We start from the raw sequence: 19409 nt of genomic DNA on the forward strand, positions 1-19409 counted from the left end.
TCCTATGTGTGTCTGAGGACTTTTACATAAACAGCTCATTATAGAAAATAAGCACCTCAACTGTGTTTCTGTCTCCTAAAAAAGGCAGAGTTTGAATTTAAGGAAGGGTGGGTTTGCAGAGGAGCCTGTCACTTCTTTGAGCTGGAAGAGGCCAAAGACCCAGAAGACACAGGATGCAACAATTCTGACTTTCAAATTGAGCCCGTAAGACAGCAGACAAAAATATCTAAGTATTTTCACCTTTACCATTTTAAATCTAAACCTCTTTGAAAATGCTGGCCAGTCACATATACTCTAAGAACTTACTCAAGCAGTCAATATGTAGAGAAAAATGCCTATTTACAGATATGAAGGGGCTTCCCTGGTAAAGAACCTGCCTGCAATGCAGAAGACCTGGGTTCGATCCCTGGGCTGGGAAGATCCCCTGGAGAAGGGCATGGCTATCCACTCCAGTATTCTGGCCTGGAGAATTCCCTGGGCAGAGGAGCCTGGCAGGCTGTGGTCCTCGGGGTCACGAAGAGTCAGACAGGACTGAGGACTAACCCTTTCACAGATATGAAATACCACCTACTTGTAGATGTGTGTGCATCTATTAACACAGCAGTATTACTGTGGAAACTGCCTTTTTATTCCAAGTTGAGGAAGGATCATTTCCAGAATGCTCCTATCACCACCTTCTAAACAACTTGCAGCTGTTACTCTGACCTGGCTACTCTCATACATAAACAAACCAGCCCTCCACCTGGACAGTAGGTCAGTATTTTTCAAATTATCTGCAAGGAGGGACCTGTTCTGTTGAAATCCTTTTTCCAGTTTCCAGTCTGCCACAATCTGAAGCTTTTATAAAATACAATAAAAATGAATTTCTAGAATCATAATGCAAAAACTGGAAAATAGTGTGTTTTTTAGCTAGAGAAACTGGAACCCTCATACACTGTGGTGCAAATGTGAAGTGGTATCGCCAGTGTGGAGGACAGTTTGGAGGCTCCTCAAAAAATTAAAACACAGAATTACCGTATGATCTAGCAATTTCACTCCTGGGTATATATGCCCAGAAGAACTAAAAACAAATCTTCAAACAAAGACTTATATGTGAATATCCATAGCGGTACTATTAACAACAGCCAAAAAAGAGTGGAAACAACTCAAATATCTATTAATAGATAAACAAAATACAGTATACCCATATATATAATTAGGCTATCCTAAGGAATGAAGTACTGATACATGCTACAAATTGTACGAGCTTTAAAAATTATGCTAAGTGAAAGAAGACAGTCCAAAAGGCCACATATTATGCTTCCATTTACACAGAGCATCTAGCATAGGTAAATCCACTGAAACAAGAAAGCAAACTAGTGGTTAGCAGGGACGGTGGAAGGAAGGATGCAGAGAGCTGGCTTCACGGGTACTGGGCTCCCTGTGGGGATGGAGGTGACGTGAAACTACGCAGGTGAAAGTGGCCAATCCTGAGACCTGCTAAATGGCACTCAAGTGTGCACTTTAAGATGGTTAATGGTTAATTCAGGTGGATTTTACTTCAATGTAAAAATGAAGTTCTAGGAAAGTGAAAGACAAAATCTACCAGCCCCAATATTTTTATTGTTCAATAGATAGAACTGGTTTGTCAAGTTGCTGTAAAGTTTTTGTTTACTCTTAATTCCTTTGCTGATCTCCTCTTAGACCAGTGACAAAACATGACCATCCCGTACCTTGGGGACCTCTGCCCTATGAAGGGGTGTCCTTGGGGATCCCCCCACACCTTGCTTATTCAAGAGTCACTGCTATTATCCTGGACAGTTGTGCCCCCCCCAACACACCCCACACCAGCTTATCTTAATATTACCCATTATAATAACCTCCTTCTTTAAAAAAAGAAGAAAGGACTTTCCTTGAACTCACCACCTTCTCCAGGTACTGCTCCCCTCCCAGTAAGACTCCTTCAGGAGCTGTTTACATTCACTGCCCAGACGCTTCTCTCCCATGTGTCCTTGAACGCACAGTCAGGCTTTGGTCCCCACCTCCCCACCACACTGGCCACTCATCAAGCCACTGATCATTCTGATCATTTCTCCCTTTCAACAGCCCATGGTCAATTCCAGTCCTCATCTGATCTATCAGCATTATTTAGCTGGTTCACTGAAATGCTTTCTTTCCCTGCCTCCCTAGATACCTTCATCCTACCTCATGGGCAGGAGAAGGCACCTACCTGGCTCTACCCTTTGCTGGTCCCGCTCATCCACCAAACCTCTCAACCTTGGCAAGCCTTAGAGCTCAATCCTCGGTCCTCTATTCTTTGTCTATACTCACTTCTCCAGGTGATCCTACCATATTAACTTCAAATAACACCTACACACTAAACTCTCAAGTGTTATTTCCAGCAGTGATACTTCCCCTCAACCTCAGACTTCATTCATCCAACCCCTAACTTGATGATCCACTTGGATGAATTATGTACATCTCACACTTGAGTGAAAGTCGCTCAGTCGTGTCCGACTCTTTTCGACCCCACGGACTGGTGCCTCCCAGGCTCCTCTTTCTGAGCGATTCTCCAGGCAAGAATACTGGAGTGGGTAGGCACTCCCTTCTCCAGGGGACCTTCCCAACCCAGGGATTAAACCCAAGTCTCCTGCATTGCAGGCAGATTTTTCTACGTCTAAGCCACCAGGGACGCACACTTAACATGTGCATAATTAACCTCCTAATTCCTGCAAATTTGTTTTTCCCATGAACTTCTTTACCTGACCGAGTAAGTAGAAACCTCAAGTTCCTACTTGATCAGATCAAAAATTAGTCATTCTTCACTTCTCCCTTTATGTCACATCCCAAATGCATTGCCAAATCTTGTTTCTACCTTCAAAATATACCTAGAATTCAACCCTTCCACACCCCCACCCCGACTAAGCCACTGCCGTCTTTTGCAAGAATTACTGCAACAGCTTTCCAGCTGGTCTCCCTGCCTTTACTGTGCACCCCTACAGTCTGTTCTTAAACAAGAGCCAGAGTGATCTTTAAAAACCACAGGCAGACATGTCACCCCTTTGCTGGAAATCCTCCAGGGGCTTTCCATCTACTTGAGATAAAAGCCAAAGTCCCTGCAATGGTTCATGAAGTCTTACACACCAAGGCCTCACCATTTCTGACCTATGTCCTTATACTTCTCAGGACGTAGAAGGAGACAGAAGGGATCCTAGCCTTTTTGCAAAGAAAAACATTAAACAGAAGCAACACAGCAAAAGTAAACCTTCCCCTGTAATTCCTTCCCTCTCTACATTTCATTTTCATGTTACAGTCTTCACCAAAACCATAAGAAAACCTTGAACTTGGACACATTTCTTTAGATAGCAAAGAGAGGTTTAAACTTACCTTTAAAGAAACCGAAGAAAAATGGATTTAGTGGATAAATTTATACTTAAGACTTTACAAACAAAACATTAAATCTACTGCAAAGGCTGTTTTTCAAATTACTTATAAGTCCCCACATAGGATAATTGATATATATACTACTTACAAATCATTATTTGATAATGCAACCCACCATAGGACCTCAACTCAAACCTGGTAGAATTGATAAATGTAACTGGTAATCGGCCAGCCTCTATCACCTTCTCACAAATGACTATCCTGATGCCCCATCCCTGTCCCCACATCCTGTCGGCAGCCTCACCCCACTCACCAGAGGGCGTAAACGGCCCCCACTTGTATCTGTGCCGACGATAAAACTGATGCCCCAGGAGATGACCCTGGGGTGTCCCTAATGATCCGTAACTTTCTCCTTCCCCGTCCCTTCCCACCTGCTCTGTGAAAGTGTCATGCAATGTAGAAACCCAAGACACCATATGTTTGGAAGTTATAAAGCCACTGTTTCTTTAAAAAATAATCTGAGACTTGGATTTCCTATTAATTCATATTCTCCTTCTCCATGGCAATTTCAAAGTAGACATTGCTGAGACTCCACTGCATTTCTTCCTAGCTATCTCCCTCGTGTCTGAAGCTTGCCCCTCCTGATTAATTATCAGTGAGTTAGCGGACAACCAGAAGGTTACACCTGAGGTCTCCTCACACCAGACTTTCAAACACACGTATCGCCAGAAAAGCTCTAGGAAATCTTAGGTGTTATTGACCCAGTCTCTCACTATGGACACTGGGGTGGCTGTCTTTTTTTTTTTTTTCTTCCTTCTTCCCCCTGTAACCTCTCTCCTTCTGAGTCTCTTCCTTCTCTGCCATAAATTCAAATGTCTACTGCGCCTCTCCAGATTCCTTCCTCTCTGCTCTAGTAAATTTCCTCTTATCTTTTTGTCTTACTGCCTTGCTCTGAATTTACACCTCTGTCTCCAGAAATGCCAGTGCTTCTAAAAATATTCCATTATTCCTAGAGCAAAGAGCTCAGGCAATTTCTTCTTGAAAGTAAGTTTCAGTCCTAATTTGCTATATGAACAAACATTTAACTGCTTCATTCCTAAATTGTGCCCTGGCTTCTTGAGACAATGAGTTAGGAATCTGACCTTTTGTTTTGGGATGGTGTCTTCTTAAAGACCAAGCTTACTTACAAATCATACTTACTACACATCATATCCCTTTGTTCATTCATTCCCTCAAACTGATGAATAACAGATATCACAGCAGCTAAAAAGGTATATAAGATGTTCCCTGTCCTTAAAGATCTTATAATTCAAATTACAGAATCAAATGCAGCATGTAAAAAGGACCACATGGGCAAATATTAAATAGTATGAATATTTATAAAACAGAATTGTGCTTGTCCACTCCTGAAAAAAAGTGATTATTAATAAAACTCAAAGTGTCATCAACAATGTGTGATTCAGTCTCTCCATAGTTCACACTGTCAAGTCTCCTCGACCTATATATTCCATACTAACAAAACCCTTTAATTTAGTATGGAAAATAAAGAGTAACTTTTCCAGATTTTCTAGACTTCACTGTTCTGAATTTGGAAATCAAAGCATGGTTCTAATTTCCATTCTCTAAATACTCATTTTTACAAAGAAGACAGTTCTTTACAGAGAATCAAGCTATCTAGAAAACCAGCTTCTTTTGTCCAGTACAGAGTTAAGTTCTAATAGTGGGTTTCTCTCCCAACTCACTATTGCCCTGATTTCCTGAATTGTGACTGCTCCTTACTTTCCTAAATCAAAACATGATGCTGAAATACAAAGAACTTAAAAACAGGACGTGAACACAGCAGCCATAAAAGATCTACCTATCATCATAGTGTAAACACTGGGGAGAAAGTTAAAATTGAAGTTGAGGAATTGCGTATTTCAAAGTGCTCCGTCAGTTAAACAGTCATTTTTTATTTCCAAGCCATTATATCAGAGTTATTTGCATTGCTACTGCATAAACTCTTGAGATCTATTGTATTCAAAAATGTTTTATTATGTTATTTCCTCCTGCGAAAGATGAATATACCTTCAATTTTACACTGGAAAAGTTTTGGAAAACTAGTCTTCAATACAGAGAGATTCATTCCACCAAAAATATCAGGACTTAACCACATTTAAAGGGCCCCTGATATTACATACTGATCCTCCAGAAAATGTATTTTTGGCTTCTGATCGGAGTCTCTATCTTATTCCTACTGCTCTGTGTGTCCAGAAGAGAGAAACATGATACTGAGAACCGACCAAAGCAAAAATCATTCCATAGCTAAGTACTTTAAAGGATACTTATACAACCTTTCCAAGAGCTGCTAGCTGGTAAGCTGTTTGAGAGGACCAGAGACCCAGTGCTAGCAGGTATCCCCTCCACCTCAAATCCAGACTGTGTAACCAGGAACCTACCGCTCGCTTTGGCTTCCGAGTAAGAGGGGCTGTCCTCAAAAGTGAAGATCTGGGACATGCTCTGGCCCAGGTAGGAAGGAGGCGGGTAGTAAGAATGCATCCTGTACTGGGAACTCACTGCGTGGCGATTCTCCGAGTTTTTCATCTGCTTAAGAAAAAGAGGGAATATGTTGAGACCACAGCTACATGTTACAAGAATTACCCAATTCTTTATATTAACAGAATAATCTCTTAAAGTTGGAAGTGTCCTCACCCATGAATAAGTATGCTCCTCCAGTGCACTATTTCTAGTATCTAGAAATACTAGAATTGTGCAGCCTGAAGTGCCTTTTCTATCCCAGGGTCCCCTCAAAAGTACCCCTCTGATGCCAAATGGTCGCAGGATGCTCCACTAGTAAGTGCAAAAGAGAACAGGGCAGTAAAGATCAGAGAGTGCTGCTTATGAACCAAGACAACCCCTGTAACGCTGACCTGCACGTCTGATCTGGAACAAGTTATTTAAAATGTGAAATAATATTTCACTCCCTCACATGTCTCCTCGTGTGTAAAACTGGCATCTTACCCATGATTACCTTTCAGTGTTCACATCAACAGAATGTTTAAAACAAAAAAAAAAAAGTACACCCTTTGTGAGAGTCAGCTGGTATCTTCAACATGAGGCCACACTGGACGCTGTCACTCAGAGCCCATTCCTGCCCCCTCCTATGCTCTTCCCTGCAGCAAAGAACCAAGTCTAGGAGCTGAGGCTCTCAGGCTCTCCTGTCTCCAGGCTTCTGGAGGTGATTTGGATTCCACTAACAGCACATGAAATGAGATCTGGAAGGCAGAATGGAGGCACATGCTGCTCCTCCGGCAGGAGTGGCAGCTGACACCCAGCTGACCCAATTTTTTCTGGCAATCAGACCCTGCCTTGGGGACCTCAAGTAGCTTTAAGGTAAGGAGCAGTGCCTATAGCATTCTGACCGCTCATTCAAATCTAAGGAGATGACATCGCCAGGCTTAATCGGGGTTCCCACTCCTGCTTTCCTAGCTCTTCCTGGCCACTTTCACAAACACTAGAATTACTCTGAATCCTGCACACACCTGGCTAGTACAGACAGTGAGCACTAACCGTGGGATCCGATCTACAGAGCAAGAACAGCCAGACCAATAGCTAGACTCTTATTACTTAGACTGCCTTTAAAAAACTAAATTTAGATGGTATTAACTTTATTTAAAAGGTCAACAATTTGCGACTGTTCAAGGATAAGCCAATTCTGTTTAAGAATTAAGAACTAATTTCAAAAATCATGTTTTTCAATCCGATCTTTATAAAGATAGATGATAAAGAAAATACTACTAACTTGACAGACCTGGTAGGACAGAAGTAGGTACTGGGCTTCCTCAAGATTTTCTATGAATGTCTAAATTCTGGACAGTTTCCTGCGTGATACAGGGCTATGTGTATGGCTGAACGTTATGGCTTTGCTTGGTGGAAAGGCCTAACTTCCTGTGCTAATCTGAGAAGTTTCAGGCATTCATGTTTGACCCTCCCTACTGCTCCCCAGAGGATGCCGGCTCTAATATGGGTGAATTATTTCTTCTTGCAGAAGCATAGACTCCATTCCACTTGATTATTTCCTTACAAGAGGAGTTTATATGGCAAGTTCCCTTTATCCTTTCTAGTTTGCTTGTCTGATACATATAAAATGGCATTTCTTCCAATTCTATCACCTCATTTTCATTTTCTACCATTATATAAATCTTTTCTAAATAAGAGGGCAGGCAAGCTGTACTTGGACTCAGTCATTAAAGGCAGACAGTTTTTCCCCTTTGGCTATTTCCAAGTCAGAAACCATTAAGAAGCCATGAAATCATTTAAAGTGAGGATCAATGGTCAGTTGACTGCATGGACACAGTTATCAATTAAGACTAGTGCTTCCCAGGGCTCTCTTAATGTGTATTCAAACAGCCTGGGGATCCTGTTAAAAAGCAGACTCTGACTCAGTAAGTGTGGGGTGGGGCCTCCCAGAGTGACATGCTCTCAATCAGCGTCTCAATCAGGAGATGCCAATTCTGCTCGACGGACTAAAATAAAGGATCCTTTCTCTCCTGCTTGTAGCCCATAGGGGCTGTGACCAAAGGAAGACCAATGGTTTACAGACATCAACTTTCTACCTGAACTGAGGGAAGGCGGGCTGATGTGAAAAGCATTTAAATTTTTTCATTCTTTTTCTTTTTATATATGAAATTCTCCAGAGCTAAAGGATTTCCTTCAGGGGTCTGCTGTCATCTAGAATTCCTGTAGTGGGAGTAACAAGCTCCGACACACATTAAAGAGCCATTTTTGCCTCTATAGCCCTGTGTCGAGTCAAACACAAAGTGTAAGTAATGAACACTGAATTAGAAACCGAGAGTGGACTTTTAAGTTCAGTGCCCTAATGTAACCCATGGAGTCTCCACTCTGGGTCGTGAGTTGGGCACCTCTTCTTCCAGTTTCACAGTATCTTACAGTCAAGCTCTTCAGGGAAAATGATTTTCTGCTTTTCCCATGTACAAGAAAACTGACAGGGCCTCCCTGGTGGCTCAGTGGTAGAGAATCCACCTGCCAATGCAGGAGACAGGAGTCTGCTCCCTGATCGGGGAAGATCCCACATGCCTTGGAGCAACTAAGCCCGTGTACCACTGTGGAGCCTGTGTGTAGAGCCCGCTTGCCGCAACTGCCGACGCCCTGGAGCCCACCCTCTGCAGGAAAAGAAGCCACCGGAGGGAGAAGCCCAAGCACCACAGCTAGAGAAAAGCCCAACGCAGCAACAAAGAGCCAGCACAGCCAAAAAAACAATAAATACAATTATGTATTAAAAAAACCCTGACGGGATTTGACCCTGAAGGCTCTGAGAAGTACCAAATCTTGTTCTTTTACTACGAATTTTACTGTAAAGCTTTTTAAAAAAATTTTCACTAGAGCAGGAGTCAGCAAGTGTTTTCTGGTAAATGGCCAAAGAGTAAATATCTTCAGGCTTTGCAAGCCACGGGTTCTCTAGAAATCAGTAAATGAATGGGCGTGGCTATGTTCCAGTAAAACTTTATTTATAAAAATGCACCCTAGTCCTCAACCTCACTCCCACTACAATTCAGGGAGGCTGAAGACCCCAGCAGCATCTAAGCCTTGGTTCCACTCCTTGAGCATCAGATTTCAATGGTCTGGGATAAGGCCTGGGCCCTGGGTTTTTTCAAAGCTCTCCAGGTAAATCCACTGTGACACCTGTGTTCTAGGATTACCTACGTATTTCCCACACCCAGAGAAGTATGAAATCCTCAGTATCAAGTAAAAAATACAAAAGGTTAAGTCTGACAAACAGACTGACCAACTGCTGCCAATCCCAATGTGTATAATATTTGAAAAGAGATTCAGATAAACCATGGATTTTTTTTTCTTTCAACTAAATCTTGAAACAAACACAATTTCAAAATCCATTCAGATGTTTGCTTTTCCTTAATTCCTTTTCTATGTTTTCAGAAAGCATCATATATACGACCATATGTAAAACACACAGCCACTGGGAAGCTGCTGTATAACACAGGGAGCTCAACTCAGTACTCGGTGACAACCTAGAGGGGTGGAATGGGGTAAGGCAGGTTCAAGAGGGAGTGAACATGTGTATACTTAGGGCTGATTCATGATGTTGAATGGCAGAAGCCAACACAATATTGCAAAGCGATTATCTTCCGATTAAAAATAACTTTTAATGTAAAAAACTAAAAAAGAAAGCATCAAATAACAAGGATTATTTGGAAATAGGTTTTGAACTCAGACTTTTGATTTCTCCAGTGAACTCCCAAAAAACTGAGCTGTAAAAGACGGAAAAGATACAAAGGGTCAGACTCCACCAGAGGTTATTAAAATGTGAACTTACTGAGGTCCCCAGTCATTTCACCTGCTCCTAGAGGAATAATCTACCAATAACCATCCATGTGACAACCTGTACATAAGCAAGAGAGCTGGTTTGATGCATTTCTAACTACACATGTAAACCTCTGCAACATGAAGTTAGAACTGAGTCGTGATTCACCCAGAATGTCCAGAAAACAGCATAGAAAGATGAGATTTAAAACTCAAGATCACTTCTTGCTTCCTTCTTACTCCTTAAGAAAAAAAAAAAGACAAAATCACAGTCTGCAACTCTAGGTGAGACAAAAACAGGTAAATAAGGAAACCTCTGAAACACCCTGTTTTACTTTAAACTAGCAGTACTCAGTGGGGGGCAACGTGTCTCCTGGGGACATTTAGCAACTTCTGGAGACACTTTTAACTGTCACACTTCAGGGAGTGTTGCTACTGGCCTCTAGTGAGCAGAGACTGTCCTCCCGTGCACAGGGCAGCCTCACAACACAGAACTGTCCACCGTTTTGATACCACCAAGCTTGAGAAAACTTGTTTTTAACTAACCTAACACTACCCCCTTGTGCTCAGCTCCTCACCTCCAGCTAAAACAGCAAAGTTCTTCTGAATGACACAAGGTGCTCACAAACGAAAGGTCCTGTTCAGCTCTGCTGAAAGGATGCAGTTTTTCTTTCGTTTATGCAATGCTCCCTTGTTTCTGCTCAAGATTTTATTTTTTTATTCCTTTAAACAAACAAACCAAGTAAACCCTAAAAGTCCTGGATTCCAGTGAATCATGGCTATTATTATCAGCATGTGGTAGCTGGCAAGGAACAGGCCTGTTTATAATCTTATTACCCACCCCAGGTCTCTGAACCAGAGTATGACCTACAGATAGGAGCTGGGCTGGCGCAGAACATGCATGGTATTAGTATTGACCCCGGAGGAAGACCTAACAGCTTTGGGTTTTATTTTCTTAAACTGTTGAGAACATACAGTGCAGCAAATCAGAAGCATAGGTTTCCTTCTTATACACCTCAGTCACCCTTTTTCTAAGTAATAACAATAAAATCCCAACAGAATGTAAAAATGTTAGACCCCATTTCCTTAAAAAAAAAAAAAAATCCTAAATACTACTCACTGGTGGTCTATTAACACTTCAAATAGGAAGAGTCTGGTCTCACACTGAACCAAACACTCCATCCAGGGACCGACTAAAAGAGATTCCTCAAGACCAAGTACTGGTCTAGTTTATATCAAGCAGGGCTGAGCTGCACAGAATTAGAGTTGATGAAGAAAGGGAATGGTCTTCGTAAGAAGAGTGACTGTATAGGTTAATAATCCTAATTGCAAGGAGGGGAGGTTCAGGACGGTGGGACACATGTACAGCCATGGATGATTCATGTCAGTGTATGACAAAAACCACCACAATACTGTGAAGTAATTAGCCTCCAATTAAAGTAAATAGATAAATTTTAAAAAAAGAAAATAGGGTTGTTATAGCATACAAAGCTAAGACCCCAGCTCTGTAATTTTAAGATGCACAAATATGACTGTATTTGCTTTAGTACTTTATATTAATAGTCTCAAAGTGTTTATATAATATTTTAATTGTATGTGATCATCTTTTTCCATTTAATGTGATATATTAAATATTTCAGTCATTCTTAAATAAAACGAATAATCCTAATTGCCAAACCTTTGGTTTTAAGAATAGAAAAATTTCTATAAAGGAAAGCTTCACATGCTGGAATTATAGGTCTGGTAAAGTTAAGAGTGGAGGTTAGGGCTGACTTTTGCCCCCATTAAAGGATTTCTTGATTTTCTTTCAAATAATAATTGTATTTACTTTTGGCTGTGTTGAGTCTTCACTGCTGAGAGGGCTCTTCTCTAGGTGCAGCTACTGGGGCCACTCTTTGTTGTGGTGGCTTCTCTTGTTCCAGAGCACAGGCTGCAGGGTGTGCGGCCTCAAGCCGCAGCACGCGGGCTCAGCAGCTGCAGCCTGTGGGCTCTAGAGCGCAGGCTCAGTAGCTGTGGCACACCCGCTTAGGTGCTCCACGGCATGTGAGGCCTTCCCGGATCGGAGACTGAGTCTGTGTCTCCTGCAATGGCAGGTGGATTCTATACCACTGAGCCACCAGGGAAGCCTGGATTCCTTTAGTTTTAACAGAAGCTTCTTTTCAAACTATTTGAATGGGATGCCTGATCACACACTGAGTGTCTTCCTAGTCCAGGGACCTTATCTAGGCCAGGTGCTTCCCCTGGAGGCAACTGCCCATCCACCTTCTTAAATAGGCACCTGATTTATCCTCTCGGACCCCACACATCATATCTGGAAGGAGTTATTTTTATATGATTGCTGTTATACACACAGTTCGGAGATTACTGAAATATCAACCAGCCCAATGCTGAGTCAGCACCACAAGCAGACTCCCCACAGCTACACTCTGTTCCTCCCTTCTTGCTTCCCTGGAGGTTAGTTCTCTCTCCTGACTTTATGAGGAGTTAACCTCCTCTGCAGGGCCCACCTCACTTTCTCTAAGGTTCTACATTATGGAGTGCCTGTACCACTTCCCTCCCTAAAGCCAGGAAGAGAAAAGGGAACAGGCAGACTGGCCTGTGAGGACTCAGCCCCTGGCCCCGGGCACTCCTTCAATGGGGGAAGGAGCTGTGTTTGAGGGTCAGCACTTAGATATTGGAGAACATAAGAATGGTTGTCTAGAAATGGAAGAGATGCTCTTCCTCCTTAGAGGAGATGGGAGGGGGAAAGCATGTGTATACAATATAGTAGAAAGGGCAAATAATGTAAGCAATGATAAGTCTAAGGTGTTGAAAATTGTAACCCCCATGCTGCCCAAAGTTTCAAACTTGCTAAAGCACATGCTAAAGCTATGACACCTGCTAAAACAAAACAAAACTTATGTGGGCGAGCTCTTCAAGAAGGACAGGAGAGAAGCACCTAAATTCCAGGCAGGACTATAACAGAGGTTTTAAAACATAAGAACACCATGAGATGAACCATGGGAAAAACACCATAAGATGAACCATGGGAAAAACACAAACTCTGGAGAAGACATAGAATAGGAATTCGCATCATTTTATACTTTAGAAGATGGGAATTGCATATGAAACCAGATTACCACTGAGTTTATTAGCAGTCCACTTAGATTGTCCTTAGTAAAAAAAGAAAAGATGCAAATATCCCCACATCTACAAAAGTCCAAGTTAATTTGCTAAAACTTGTGTTGCTCAGTTGGCTGTTTTCCCATCAGCATCAGCGGTACAGACAGCAGTTTACTCCCTTACACAGTGACCCTTTGGGTGTGCATGCTTAGGTGCACCGTCATGTCTGACTCTTTGCAACCCATGGACCATAGCCCACCTGTAGCCCACTGTCCATGGGCTTCTCCAGGCAAGAATACTGGAGTGGGTTGCCATGCCCTCCTCCAGGGGATAGTCCTGACCAAAGGATCAAACCTGCCTCTCTTGTGTTTCCTGCATTGGCAGACGGGTTCTCTACCACTAGCGCAATGGGCCCCAAATAATTCAGCTGCTGCAATCAGCAAATACATATTTTTAAAAACAGTATGAAAAGAAATGAAATAAAACAAAGTTAAACAGAAATATGAAAATTCACTGCATACAATATGGAAAGAGCTATTTTATAAAATTTTAATTTTGTGTTTGTATGTAGGTACAAATATATACTGGATCAGAAGATAAAACATTTCTTACTGTGGATCTTGGTCTAAAATGTCTGAAAGACATTGGTGTAAGAATTAGGTGAAGGGAAATAAGGACCTTTAAAAACAGGTACATAGTAAGAAAAAACAAAACTCTGGAAAGGGTTCCTTTTCCTGGAAATTTGAAGGGTTTTATGCATTTCCGGGGTTAACAAAAGAGAAGGGGGGTTCATTTGGAACCAGCCTCTGGGACCAGCCCAGCGCTTTCCTCATTTTTCCTAAACCACAAACTCACACAGGATTCTCTAGCTCCTTTAGAGCTAGAAAACTTGTATTTGTCTCATTCACAAATCGAAAACCACAAACCCTGACTTTCCAACCAAAGTCATACAGAGCCAGGCAGAAATCATTCACATAAAAGCCAACAGGAAACAGCTTCAGTGAAAGAGCTGGTTTGTATTTTTAAATTTCTGTTAATAACTATCAAGACACAGCACTCTCCACTTTCTTTAACATGAAGACTCTCAGAGCATTACATACGCCTCTGTAGACAGGTGGAGGGGGCTTAGGAATGGTGGCATCCTTTACGAAACCTTCCTGAGAAATGTAACTGGCCGTATCTCACAGATGGGGGGATGGGGTGGGATGGAAACCAGATACTTGAGTCCTCATAATGTAATCATCATGAACACAGGAAGAAACTGCTCAGAGACATCATCAAACCTGGTTCCACTCACAAAGGGATTAGGAAGAGAAGGCAGCATGCAAGGCAAGTCGGCCTCGGAAGCATCTCTCCTAAACTAAACCACCTTTCCCTTTCTAAACGAAGGCCTATTATAATATATAATCATATTATATACTTAAATATATTTAAGTTAAATCTATATAATATATAAATACATTCAATTTTAAACACATATTAAATATATTTAATATATTTATTATAAATTATAATTATATATATGGCATCCTGCAATTCATGGGGTTGCAAAGAGTCAGACATGACTGAGCAACTGAACTGAACATATATAATATGTAATTATAATGTATAATAGGCCTATAATATATAATCTGCCTATTATAAAGGCCTACTCGCTGCCCTTGGTTTTTAATAATTCTTCATGTTCTCACTGCTCCAAGATCAAATATGAAACATTTCGGGAGGGAGTCAGTCTGAAAATGAGAAGAAAAAATGCCTGTAACCACAACATTTGGGAACTTTGATTTTAGAACCAGAGGTATCAGAGACATCCATTTCTGTCCCCATCTTGATGGACAAATTTAATTAACCTTTGCTACTCTGTTCCAACCTACTGTTTTAGACAAAACTAGTGACCCACAAACAATATGTTACCATCAGAATTTCAATGGCGGCGACACCAAGAGATATAGCCCTATCAGCAGTATCGGGAAATAAGCCACTTGGATTAGCTGCTCCAAGAAATATGGATTATATTCACGTCACACATGAGCTGTCAGAAACATTAGGATACTTTTAGCATAAATCAGCAGTGTGAAGGGCATCTTATGAGCACCGAACATGATAGACTGCTTGTAGGGCAAGGTGAGCCTGTCTGAGGCCACCTTCCAAGTGTGAGCACACGTGCGCCTGTCCTTTACCCGAACTGGCATCAAAAACTGGAACACAGGCTGGTGACCACTGATGGGCACCACACCCAGTTCATGGTGGGTCAGGGGCATGGAAAGGTGCTTCCCACGCCAGACCCACGATGGGAGCCCACCTCAAAGTGACCCAGTGACTAGAGTGTATGAGAGAGAGAGATTTAGATGTGAATACTGTCAGTACTGGGACTCTTCTATGTCTGAAAACATTATATGTTTTATCTTATAACAGCTTACACCATAAGATGTAATATAACCCCTCATGGTTTCATACCAGGAAAACCAACCATGCGCTGCCCATGAGGAGGGCAGAGATATGAGGGCACATGTGCACTCAGCCAGGCAAACCAGGGTTCCAAAAAGAGTGTTTTTGAAAAGAACTGTGATGAAAAAAGGAAGAAAAATGAAAACATAAAATGAAGAGATAATCCCTTTTCCTCTGTTCCTTGGTCTTTCTATGAACCCTGCTCCCAGGAGGTTGTGCATCTCAAGGAAATGCCTCAGGGTCAGGGTCTCCCAAGGAAGGGGGTTCTGAGAGCAATCTGTCCTGGGTACAGGCCGTAAGGGGGTACACTCTCCGTAGAGCACTTTTTACAACAATAAAACTAAGTCAACCTGCTTCTAATTATCATCAAGCAGGGGCAATTCTAAACAAGAGCAGTGATGAAATACTTGTCCTCACCCCGCCTCACCCCACGCACGGGCACAGCACCGCCCAGAGCCCACCTTTCCACAAGGCAGCACGGGCCCTGGGAATCTCCAGACTCCGACCACAACAGCGATCAGAGAACTGCATGTGTCCTCTCTCACATCCACCCACCGTGCAATGGCACCGGGAGGGACAGTGCGGCACAGGGCTAGGCGTGGGGCCGGCACTCAACGAATTAACGATTAACACACAGAGGAGCTCCTTACGCACGCTCTGCAACAGGATGGAGACTTCTCATGACTGCATGCTTTTTGTTTTTCTGCTACTATATTCCTAATATAGCTCCAAAAAATAGGGCTAATCAGCCTCTGTTATGCATTCCCTTGTTTTGGTCTTTATCCAACTGATGAGGGCCACTTACCAGGACACAGAAATATGGACTCCCAAGAAATAGGAGACTCACTCATGCACATACTTAAAACTTCCTGAAAAGCAACTAATTTTATATCTTGTTGACATCTACTTAGGAAAAAAAGTAAGCTAAAATGGCAAATGTAAATAGACGAGGTTTTGGCCACGAGCTCAACTAAATCAAATCTGAAAGCTTTTTAAAAACTGTGATCTAATTATCTAATTTTCAAACAGATTACAGAATTCCCAAATGACTGTATTATTTACTAACCCAATGCTGTTGTTTCAGAGATCAGACACAATCTCACAACAGACAGATAATGTCTTTCTTTCTGCCTCTAGTAAACTGTGGAGGAGTCCCTGGAGTAGATGAGCCCTTTCCAGGGTTTCCCAACTCAGTTCAGATTAAACTGGACTCATGTCAGAATTTACTGGGGTCTCTCAAAGGTTCCTAAGAATCCGAGGTCACCCTCCATCTGGATTTCTTAGGATGCTTCTGGACCGCCTCAGCCATGCTGAGAAACAATCCCGAAGCATGGCCGGGGCCCAGCCCCTCCCCGAGATCCTCTCTGCCTCAGAGCAGCCTTCGAAAAGTGCCTGCGGTTTCCAGAGGCCAGTTCCATTTTCCTCTGTAATCCAGCTGTTTTTAACCAAATACTCTGTGAAATGACTCTCCTGCTGCTGCGCTGCAGTTAAGGAAAATTCCGCACACCCGTCTCTCACCATGAATGAGCTCAGCTTCTAAAATACCCACCACCCTCCCTCAGCTTTGGTTCCAGACCAGGAGCCAGCAGAAATCCCGTCACCACCGGCATCAGTTCTTACAACACTGGCCCTCCTGCAGGAGCAAAAGCAAAGCACATCGTTCAACTTTCTTAACCTGTGCGAGAGAACCACCACTCCTTTCAGGAAAAGTGATGAAGGCCAGGTGGTGCCTGTCAGGATCACGGCTGGTTCCTATCTAGAATGAGAGAGCACAGCAATTCCTCTGTGAAAACGCACGTCAGTGAGAAGGTGGTTTAGAGACAGAAGGAGAGGACTGTTTCCAGATGCACAGGCCTACTGCTGCCCCACACGCGCCTGACTGACAGGAGGGGTAGGAATCTGACGTGAAGGTCCAAGAAAGCTGGGTTTACTGTTTCTCCCTGAATGAGAACAATCTACTGAGGAATTGTTTCAGAAGAGAAATAACAAATGTGGCCAAGACCAGACAGTCCACTTAAAGGAAAGTTCATAGCAGAGGCAATGTGACCCAAACCTGGGGAAGTCTGACATCTTTACTTCACTGGCTTTAAACTTCCAGGGGTCCAAAATGACTTGTAAGTTCAAACAGAAGGTTCTCCACGGCTGGTCTTCTGAACTAGGAAGCCCCAGCCCCGTGTCCCAGAAAGCAGGGTCTACTTGAGGTGCATGTGAGAGTCTCACAACAATGCTGGACTAACGTAAGGGCATTCACAGGGCCGAGATGAAGAGATAGGAAAAGATCTGGAAGGAGGCTGAGACAACTGCCAGAGCCGGCATACTGAAGACCCTGAAGAGCTCTGCTGCTGTCGCGGTGACACGACGCTGGTACGTGGCTTCCAGACTCTCTCTCGACTTCAGACCAGTACAACTTTTTAACACAAAAAAGACGGGGAAGAGCCTCCGGCTTCTTATATTGCTGAGGAAGGGCATTTACAGAAAGGAAAAAAAAAAAAAGGAATCCTCATAAAATTAAAAAAGAAGTTGGAAGGGGAAGGTCTCAATAAAAACAGTTGAATAATTAAGGTGTTAGAGAAACCCCCTTGTCTCAGTTTTCCTCATTTCTTTGTAAACCAGCACTAGCAACAGCCTGCATTCAAGACAGTGAATCACAAAATGCATTTCCAGTAAAATAAAGAACAAGCTGGCACCTATTGTCCACCACTGGTATCTAAACTGAATAATGCACTAGGAACATAAATTACATCTGGAGGTATTTACGGGGAAGAAAAAGGTCAGTTATCAATTATTTTTCTACGAAATGACTGTCTAATCTAGAAATCCTAAAATAAGCACCTATAAAATTATTAGAATTACAGAGCTCACACAAGTGGCCTGATACAAAATAAATACACCACATCAGCAGAGTATCAACATCCCCCTCTACAAATCAAATTAGGGTGGTTAGCTCTAATAGCCCAAGGCAAATACCACATCTAATTTCCTTTTCCTGAGGAAAGAAATTACATGTTTTAAACTGAAAATGGTCCTACTGATTCCACTTCTGTGTGCTTGAAAACTCTGTTTTTAAAGGACTGTCAGTGTCTGCTCACCAACAAATAGTGGCCAAATCCCACTTCGCTCTAAAAAGAGAAGCCAGGGAAATGAGTGATGGGACTGGAGTGGAAGCCCAGTGGATCACAGGAGTGTCTGCAGAGAGAGCGCCTCACCCAGAGAAAGAAGGCCCAGGACTGGGGTTGTGTTCCTCAGAGAGCCACTTCCTCTTTCTCAGCCAGTCAAACGGGAGTCTGATGTGACCAGATGCATATTATCCCGGGGGCCGGATAGTGCAACCCATAGGGCTGAGGCGGGCACAGAACTGATCTGAATGCTCCTATTTTGTCTCCACAACTGAAGCAGACTTGCATTCTACCACCTTCTCCTTGATATACCATTCTTCTAAGTTTAGAAATTTCAAAACTCAATGGCTTAATTAACGGTTAATTACACTTGTCTCCCTGGGAGCGGGAGCCAGGAGTAAGCCTTGGCTGGCTATCCCTCACCCCCACCTCTGGCCCTCTTGGGGGACCCCGGGGGCACAGAGGTGGAGGCGTTGCAACTGTGCCCACAGTGCACATACTCCAGAAGCATTCTGTGAGCTGAGGCTGTTCTGATGTTGAATCATACTAATAAAAAGAGGAGGCAGTGTGAAAGCCAGGGCCCCAGCAGGCTGCTGGGTGTAGGACGGAGAACACAGCAGGCAGGCAGCCTTCAAAAAAGCGCCTCTTCCAAGCGCCCTGTGGGGTCTTCCCGCCACAGCAGGCAAGTGCTGAAGGGCCATCCCAGTGAAGCCCACAGGGGGCGCCTTTCTCTGTGCACCAAGGCCTAGCCGTCCCGTTGATTTCCTGCCTGCCTGTGTCTGTTTCAAACTCCGGGCTACACAAATGATTCCCCCTTCTCATATACCAGGTGAGAACAGCCTTTCCCCAAGACCTGCTTTTCAATATTTTGTCCTTTTGGTTCAGCGGTAGATCCCTGGCAGAGAGTGGGACCTCAGGGCATCACTGTTTCATAATCGAATGCATTTCAGTGAGCTGGATAATCATAAACAGATGACCGCATCTTAAGACTGAGCCACCGGAAGGAAGGAGTCACCTCTGCTGCCAAGTGACCACACCCCAACTGTTTCAGGAACCAGT

General features: G+C 43.0%; 1 protein-coding gene across 1 annotated transcript in view; it reads right to left on the reverse strand.

Annotated features, from left to right (window-relative positions):
- Window positions 1–19409, reverse strand: part of DMRT1 (doublesex and mab-3 related transcription factor 1) — a 92120-nt gene that overhangs the window by 33374 nt on the left and 39337 nt on the right. The window contains exon 4 of the mRNA XM_005683769.3: window positions 5802–5946. Coding sequence (XP_005683826.2) covers window positions 5802–5946 — 145 coding nt within the window. The remainder of the gene's footprint in view (window positions 1–5801; window positions 5947–19409) is intronic.

Source organism: Capra hircus, chromosome 8 (genome assembly GCF_001704415.2).
Source record: "Capra hircus breed San Clemente chromosome 8, ASM170441v1, whole genome shotgun sequence".
Lineage (NCBI taxonomy): Eukaryota > Metazoa > Chordata > Mammalia > Artiodactyla > Bovidae > Capra > Capra hircus.